The 8,556-nt window shown below is 61.0% G+C and overlaps 1 protein-coding gene across 1 annotated transcript; it reads left to right on the top strand.

Moving 5' to 3' along the window:
• Positions 1-396: 396 nt before the first annotated feature.
• Positions 397-3,175, top strand: ATP5MJ (ATP synthase membrane subunit j). The gene is made up of 4 exons (XM_004603603.2): positions 397-524; positions 1,969-2,092; positions 2,729-2,752; positions 3,004-3,175. Exons 2-4 carry the CDS (start codon positions 1,969-1,971, stop codon positions 3,036-3,038), a joined length of 183 nt encoding a protein of 60 aa, XP_004603660.1. The 5' UTR covers positions 397-524; the 3' UTR covers positions 3,039-3,175.
• The last annotated feature ends 5,381 nt before the right edge of the window (positions 3,176-8,556 follow it).

Here is an 8,556-nt window from a genome sequence, read left to right on the forward strand (position 1 = left end):
TTCGTGGGGAACACGGCAAGGTGGTGCTTGGGCTGCTGGCCTATCAGGCACAGAGCCAGCTCGTTGGCACGGCTGCCCGGTCCAGGCCTGCTGGTGTTTGAAGCCCTGCACGGTCTGGCGGCGGCCGTCCCTGCGGAGGCCTTTATTCTGACTGCGGGGTACAATCGCCAGGCACAGAAGTATGCACGGCCGAGCACGTAACAGCGCGAAGAGAAACGGCAAGAAAGCCCCGAGCGGAGAAATCCGCAAAACCGGCCCCCTCCCTTTCCTGGGCTGGCCGCCTCCCTGCCCAGCACCCTCTCGGCGTAGCGGCGCGGCTGTGCGGGCCGCTCCCCGGACCTCCGGCCGCCAGGGGCGCTGTGGCGCGCGGGCGGGGCCGGGGGCGGGGCCTGGCGCCGTCCCTTCCGCCTTCCCGGCGTGCCGCGCGCGGCGCCTGCGCACTCGGTGACCTTCCGGGCCGTCGGCGGGGCGCGCGGGGCTGCGGGAGCTGCTGGGGCTGCTGGGGCCGAGGGTCCGCCGCCGCGGTGAGTGCGGGGTCCGTGCGCCCGGCGTCCCGGGCCGGCGCGGAGAGGTGGCGGCCGGGCTCCCGGGCCGGGGCTTCGCGGAGGAGCCGCCTGGCCGCGCCCGGCTCGGCCTGACCTTGCGGAGCCGGGGGGACGGGCCTGCGGGGGCACGGGGCCTTCTGACCGGCTTCGCCAGCTCCAGAAACGGTGCAGCACCTGCACAGGTGCGGCCCACCTGCTGGCTGGCAGGACCACACGGTCGGGGTCGGGCTGGTGCAAGGCAGGAGCACTGCCCCACGTTTGACCCCTGAGCACCCCCAGGTGTGACCCCGGTGGGCCATTGAAGCCGGCGCCGAACACTAAACCACCTGGCCAGTTGGCTACGTGGCACCGGGGCAGAGGCAGGGCACCCTGAGCATCACCTGGGCAGCCTGCTGGGCCCCGCAGTGGCACGGAGCCGGGCAGGGGCTGCATGCGGCGGTGTCCCCTGAGCCCCGGCACCACCTGCCGTGACCTCAAGACCGTAACAGTAAATGGATTCCGACCCTGGACCAGCTGGGCACCGTGCGCGGGGTCGGGCGGGTGCTGGGCAGCGTCACTGACCGATGCCGTAACGTGGTTTTCGGGTGTGTGGGAAAGGAGGTGTGCGCCCGCCTCGTGCTTCCTGACGCGTTAGCCTGGAAACGGGCTGGAGAGAGGACAGCTGCTGCAGCCCGTGTGGTTCCCCAGGCCCTGGGAGGAGTGACCCCTGAGCACAGGGCCAGGAGTCAGCCCCGAGCATGGTGGGTGGGGAGTGGCCACAAAACAGAACAAAGCGGCTGGCTCCTCCCCCCCTCGCTGAGCAGTGCCCGGCCTCTGATGGGCCCCTGGAGGGGAGCAGCGCCTCCTGGTTTGAAGTATCGAAACACACCGTGAAGGCCAGAGCCTCTAGTTTTGAGTCCAGCGATGACAGGTCCAGTCAGAAGCAGTACTTGGAGATCAGCGTATAGGCATGAACTGTGCGAGTTCAGGATTTTATGACTTTTCCCAAAGTCAGCGGTTAAGTGTTGTATCACTGTGGCTGGAGTGACCGTCCAGAGGGTGGGGGAACTGCTCCACACACAGTCAACCCCGGTTTGGTCCCCCGAGCATGGCCAGGACTGGTTCCTGAGTCTAGAACCGGGTGTTATCCGTGAGCACTGCCGGGTGCGCGCCTCACCCCCAATGCCCCGAAAAACCTTTTTGTTTGAACCTAATTGTAGCTCTGTGATGCTTCACACACAGCTCTTGGCCTTTCACTGCTTGGTGCCTGGCGGTGGACTCTGAGACAGATGTCCATCAGACCCCATGGCGGGCGTGAACTGCTGTCTGCTTGGGGGTCAGCAGGGAGAAGCTGCCGTGAACACATGGGGCTGACCCCCTGGACCCGGCGTCCTGCTGTGGGCGGGGACACAGTCACTGACGCTTGTCGCCCTGCTCCTTCCAGATGCTTCAGAGCCTTATGAGGAGCGTGTGGACGCCCATGAGGCCCTACTACACGCAGGTCTACCAGGAGATCTGGGTCGGCATGGGGCTGATGAGCTTCATCATCTATAAGATCAGGAGTGCAGGTGAGTCGGGGTCGGGGGCCACGCTCGGGGTCGGTGTGCCGGGCAGGGGCTGGACGTTGCTCCCTGGCCCCCCTGGTTGTTCTCGTGTTTTGTTCTGTGGGTGAGGGGGTTAAACATTGTGAAGAGCTACGGTCATCAGCCAGGAGTGACCAGAACCCCGGGGGTCCTGTGCTGGAGCCAGGGAGTGTGGCGGCTCTGTGAAACCCTTGGGCGGCGGGGCAGGGCCATTTCCTGGACGCACAGGTGCGGCGAGAGGGTGGAGCTGCCCTTCGCTCTGTGTGGGCTGGGGGATGCCCTGGTATACCTTTCCGCTGTTCTGAGAGTTTTCCGAGCGTGCCCGGGACCGCCTGGCTCTGGAGCAGAGGTGAAGCCCGGCTGTGTATGTCGATGGCTGTGACACCCCTGCGGGCCAGCGTCCGCGCTCCTGCGAGTAGAAGGCCGGGGCCCGGCTCCAGCTCCGCCACGTGCCCCAGGAAAGACGGGGCTTTAGCAGGAGCCTGGAGTGGGATGTGCGGGAGTCAGCGGGACCCTCGCGCTCAGCCTGGCACGGCTCATCCCGGCCGTCCATCTGACACTGAATCTCCTAAAGGTGTTTCGTCAAGCGGTGATGTGACCCATTTTTTCGTTTTATTTCAGATAAAAGAAGTAAAGCTTTGAAAGGTAAGAGTGTCACTTTTTGGAATGGTGGGGAATGAAAACGGGGTCAGCAGGCAACTTGCCCCATGTCCCGGCACACATATGTGCCTGCCTATTCGTCACGAGGAGTTTGGACGAGGCTTCCCTTGCTCCCCGTGACAGGGCACCCTTGGGTGTCCCGCCGGGCAGCTGCTCTCATCAGCGCAGACACAGCAAGCGGCGGCCTGTGCGTGCTCGAGTGCTCAGTTGCGTTGTGTTGTTAATCCTCTGAAAAGGTTCGAGCCCGGCGCCTGCCCATGGCCATCACTGACCAGCTGCCCCCGGAGTGCTGCAGACCGGCGGCGGCCCTGCTGTGAATGTCGGCGTGCCGTCCGGAGGGGCTGTGGACGGCCAGCGGACTGTAGGGAACCCGTCCTCGTGGCACAAATAAATGTCCTGTAAGATGTGCGCCCGCACCATGCTGCTTGGTTTTTTTACTTAATTTCAGGGGCCACACTCATCTGTATAGGGGGGTTGCTCCTGGTTCCGGGCCTGGGGCCACTCGCCGTGGGATTCGGGCTACTGTGCTATACCAGAGGTGGCGCTCTGGGCTCAGTGCTCGGGCCCTGCTTGGCCTAACAGTCAGTGGCTTCCTGCTGGCTCCTGTCAGCTGTGACAGGGCTGACGGTTTGCCTGTTCCTTCACTCCGTGGAGCTGGTGGGTGGGGGCTCCTGGAGTCTTGGAGGCAGAGAGTCGCGTTTGCTTCTTGGACAGTGGAGGCAGGGCTTTGTTCTGTGGAAATGGGGGAAGCGCAGAGACAGCGTCTGGGCTGTGGTCACCTTAGAAACGTGGCTGTGTTTGGGGAGCGGAGCCCTTAGCGGGGTGGCCTGGGTTCCATCCCAGCACAGAGCTAGAAATCAACCTGAGCACTGTCAAGTCGGAGTCCCAGGCCCAAAACCTTAGAGAAGTGACAGGGTCATTGGCCCCAGGCGACTGGTGACCCAGGTGCTCTAGCCCTCAGGCCTGAGGCAGGCGGGCTGGGCCAGAGGTGGCGCTGCAGGCTGTCCTCTCGCTGCCCGAGTCCGGCCCGGCCCGGCCCGTCTGAGCCGCAGCTCTGCACACGGGCCCGAGTCCTACGAGGAGTGAGCGTCTGGCTGGCCCTCGGGGGTGATGCGCTGTGGAGCAGGAAGGATCTGACGCTCACAAGGTCCCTGGACACGCTGGTGCCCCAGCTCCCCCGCAGCCCCCCCAGAGTTCCCATGGTCCTGCCCAGTCTGCTCAGCACGAGGGGCTTCTTTGTACAGAAAGAAGGCGGGCCGAGAGGCCAGGAGGGCCAGGAGTCCGAGCCAGTGCTGGGCGGGGCTCCGGGAGGGACCCATGAGGCAGGAGCACTCCCCAGAGGTCACCCTCTCAGAGCACTCCCCAGAGCCCATACCCCCTACTCCCTAGAACCCATCCCCCTCCCAGAGCCCATCCCTCTCCCCCACCTCCTTCCAGAGAAGGTACTGGCCAGGGCTGCATGCCACGGGGCATTCAGGGTGGGGCACGCATGGGTGGCCAGTAGGATTTTATGGGGCCCCCACCCCCCATGGGAACCAGAGCAGTCTTCCTGCTGGGGAAGTTTCCCGTGGCCTCAGACCCTCATAGAGGGGCTGGCCCCAGCAGGAATCGAGGCTACCCCTGTCTGGGACCCTCCTGGTGGCCAGAGTCACAGCTGGTGATGGGGACCTGTGGCTTCCTGGAGGTCAGTCCTGGCAGCAGACACTTGGGGGCAGCGTGCTGGTGCCCCTTCTGCAGAGCCAGTTCCCGGAGTCCCTGAGAGGGTGGAAGACATGTCCTGGCACCTGGGCCAGCGGCTTTAGACAGCGTCTGATTGAGTCCGGGCACTGGAGAGGGCCAAACCCAGGGGAAGGGGCGGCTTAGATGCCCCCTCCACCCGCAGCCCCCAGCACCGCTAGGCCAAGCACCGCATTCACGTGTGCCCTGACAGTCCCTCTGGGAGTGGCCAGGACAAGGGCCGAGGGCACAGCCTGTGGCAGACCCTGGCACACAGCCCCCCAGTGTGTCACCATCCCACTGTCATCGGAAGTGAGTCTGGGAGCTGATCCTGTGGCTTCCCCACCGCGTCCAGGGACAGTTTCACTGCGTTTGACCGGGTGACGAGTACTAACTCACTAACACACCAGTGCGGGCGTGCTCATCACGCTGGCGTCCCCCTCCGACACTGTAATGCCCTTGCGGTGTGTGCTGAGCCGCTGCGCGCCATGCAGTGGGGGGTCCCACATACCTGACTCTCCCGTCCAGCCCTACAGCCCGCTCGGGCTCAGTGACGGACACGTGTCACCTCCACGCACTGTTGTCAGGCAGAGGAAAGAGGAGCCTCAGGCCTGCACTCCCAAAGCCCTCGCAGCTCTGAGTGGTGGCCGTCAGTCTGCCTGGGCGAAGGAGGCCAGACGGGTCCAGTGTCACCTCACAGTTGCTCTCCTGCCCGGGCAGAAACCGGAGTAGCCCTCATGGGGGACAGACCGGGGTTCACCGGAGGAAACACTAAAGCAATCAGACGCTGAGCCCAAAAGAGGGAGGGGAGCGCAGTAGCCCGATGCAAGCGGGAGTTGAGTGGGGCCAGAGAGGGCAGTGGGTAGGGCTGGCTGGGTGTGGTCCAAACCCCACAACGAACAAAACTGAAGACTGGCTGTACCTAAGTCTTACTAGCACATAGGTCTCTCTATATCTATATATACGTGAAGAAGCTACAGCCCAGGGCATTCCCCGGGGCGTCGAGGACGGTGCTCCACGGCGTCCTGCTGAACTCAGTCGCGTTCGGAAAGGACAGCTGGACTGGGCCTGGGCTTCCCTCTGCACAATCAGCACCAGGGTGGCAACCCCACTGCCACAGGAACACTTGAGGGGTCCCGGGGGAGAGCCGCTGATGTGGAAGGCAGAGCTGAAGTCACGTCAGGCTCTCGCCCCTCATTGCCCCACGCACTCCCTGGGGACAGTTGACAGGTGAGCACTGTCACCTGCATGCAGGCTGCTTTCCAAGGGGGGTTCTGGCCTAAACCAGGGTTTCCAGCACAGGGGCACGCACCCTCCCACCCAGCTGTCTGGGCCCGGGGCCACTGATACGCTTTTTTTTTTTTTTTGCTTTTTAGGTCACACCTGGCTCTGCACTCAGAAATCACTCCCGGCAGTGCTCAGGGGATCATATGGGATGCTGGGACTCGAACCCGGGTCGGCCGTGTGCAAGGCAAATGCCCTACCCGCTGTGCTATTGCTCCAGCCCTTGATACGCTTTTTATGATACACATTTTATTTTATTTTATTTTATTTGCTTTTTGGGTCACACCTGGCGATGCACAGGGGTTATTCCTGGCTCTGCACTCAGGAATTACCCCTGGCGATGCTCAGGGGTTATTCCTGGCTCTGCACTCAGGAATTACCCCTGGCGATGCACAGGGGTTATTCCTGGCTCTGCACTCAGGAATTACCCCTGGCGGTGCTCAGGGGACCATATGGGATGCTGGGATTTGAACTTGGTCGGCCGCGTGCAAGGCAAACGCCCTACCCGCTGTGCTATCGCTCCAGCCCCTATGATACACATTTTAAAGCTAAAGTGATAGCTGTCTTAGGGTGTGTGGGTACAAGGTATAAAAGTAAGTTTCATTTGCCTAACAAAATCAGAAGATCACCATGCTAAAACTGTAGTGAGGAGGAACAGTCTGATAACCGTATGACCGGATGCCCCCCAAAACACGTTCTACACATGCAGTGACACGAGAGGTCCCGCCACAGCCTGGAGCCGTGCCAGAGGAGGCCGTGCCATGACCCCACCTCAGCCCCAAGTCAGCTTTCAGCTCAGTGGTTCAAGCCAGCACAATCAAGGAAATAGTGACAGTTCCATATGGCACAGCACACAGGAGGCAAGCGTGAGGCCCCAGGTTGGATCCCTGGTCCTGGCAGCCCTGTTGGTGCAGGGGGAGGTGCCGTGCTGCCGGCGTGCACCCCGCCCTTTGGCCAGAACCAGTTATTTTTACACAGCAGTATTATTACTCCTTGAGGAATGCAGAGTCTCTTGCCCGCGCGCCTGACTGTCTTCCTCGGGGCCCCTCGGAGGGGATGGGCTCCAGCTTCCCTCCCCACCGAGCAGAGCTCCCGGTGGCGAGAGACCTTCGGAACCCAGCCACAGCCATGCTCAAGGCCCCTCTCCACACGTTTGGAAGAGCCTCACCCATGAAGGTACCGGCAGAGGAACCCAGGTGTGTGGGACCCGGGGCTGAGACCTCCAAGCCTGCTCGGATCGGGACTGGGCCTCCTCTGCCCAGATTTCCCATTTCCCAGTAGCTAGGTGGTCACACCCAGGGACTGCCCCCGGTGCTGTGTAATCCCATCAACGGCCAGCATCCAGAGACTTAAAAGCAAGCTCCCGGAAGCAAAGCGGCCACTTGATATCTTATAGCCTACTTATCCCTCTGGGAGAACCTGGCAAACTACCAAGAGTTTCCTGCCCACATGGGAGAGCCTTGCAAAGTCCCCGTGGTGTATTCTGATGCCAAAAACAGCAACAAGCTGGGTCTTGTTCCCCTGACCCTGAAAGAGCCTCCAATGTGCCATCATTGGGAAGAACGAGTAGAGAGAGGCTTCTAAAATCTCAGGCATAGGACAGATGGAGACATTACTGAGACTACTCGAGAAATTCAATGATCAAGGGGATGATGATGATGAGGAGGAGTAATACTTTGAGGGGTCCCAAAGTTAAGTACCTGTAGCATTTAGAAGTATGCATTTACAAAATGAGTACCAGAGATTCAGGCTTAATTACTGTCTTTACTTGCAAACACCCAAAATGACGCGCTTCCCTGAAGCCGAGAGTCATTCTTAGCCAACCTTAAGTGAGACTTTGCTCGTCCAGGCATGACACAGAGAAGATGAACCAGGCCCCTGCGCAAGGGTGACACGGAAATCCGGGGGCCTCAGAGACCCTCTCTGCAGGCAGGTGCAACAGATCTAGCAGGGAGGGCACTGGCCTTGGACATGCCCCCTCCCATCTGATCCCCAGTGCATGGCACTCCGAGCACTGTCGGGTAAGCCCTGAGCATCGCTGGGTGTGGTCCCCACCTCAGAAACAGATCAACCGCGAGGAAGCGATGAAGGCCCAAAGGCCAGGCCATGGGAGAACCGGCCCACACGGCTGAGCGGCGGGCACTTGGGGGCAGGCGTGAGGTCCTGGGAGAGGGACACGGCCACACTGCTGCTGGGGTCAAGGGCGGGAAACCCCCATTAGCAGGGTTGTGAATCATGGAGCCCAATCAAAAATACTTCTAGGATAGAAAAATTGAGGGGATCAAAGAATTTAGTTGCATACTCATAAATTACTTTATCAAAATGTGTTTATAATGTAGTACACATTATTACATCTACAATATTAAGGTGTATAAATAAAATAAGACGATTTTATCATGAAAAAAACAGCCTTTCTCGGTTCAGTGAGTGAATGTAAAGCAGTTCACTAGGACTGAGTTGGAAGCGTCCCTGGAGAAGAGTCTAGGGCCGTCGCCTTGGTAAGGTCTGGGGGCTCTCAGTCAGGAAGGGGCCTGCGCTGCGGTGGCGCCCTCTGTTGGCGACTCCGTGAAGGTGCCCAGATTGCTCCAGAGAGCGGCTTCCCGGGTCCCAAGTGTATGTGACCTTCAGGCCTTTCTGCCCTAGGTACCGGGGGCTCCGGGTCCTTCTAAGCCTGCTCTCTGGTTTCTGGCCGCACCGCCTCCTTCCAGAGCCCCACTCGTCCCCAGCATGCCTGTATCTTGCCACAGGCACCTGCATCGCCAGAGCCTTCGGAGCCGACAGTTTCTTGG

The sequence above is a fragment of the Sorex araneus genome, chromosome 3 (genome assembly GCF_027595985.1).
Source record: "Sorex araneus isolate mSorAra2 chromosome 3, mSorAra2.pri, whole genome shotgun sequence".
Classification (NCBI taxonomy): Eukaryota; Metazoa; Chordata; class Mammalia; order Eulipotyphla; family Soricidae; genus Sorex; species Sorex araneus.

Bases quoted from the DNA above. Each gene is read 5' to 3' on its own strand.
- ATP5MJ (XM_004603603.2), top strand. From the start codon at position 1,969: ATGCTTCAGAGCCTTATGAGGAGCGTGTGGACGCCCATGAGGCCCTAC. The intron at 2,093-2,728 runs GTGAGTCGGGGT...GTTTTATTTCAG, and splicing joins CTATAAGATCAGGAGTGCAG to ATAAAAGAAGTAAAGCTTTG. The intron at 2,753-3,003 runs GTAAGAGTGTCA...TCCTCTGAAAAG, and splicing joins AAGAAGTAAAGCTTTGAAAG to GTTCGAGCCCGGCGCCTGCC.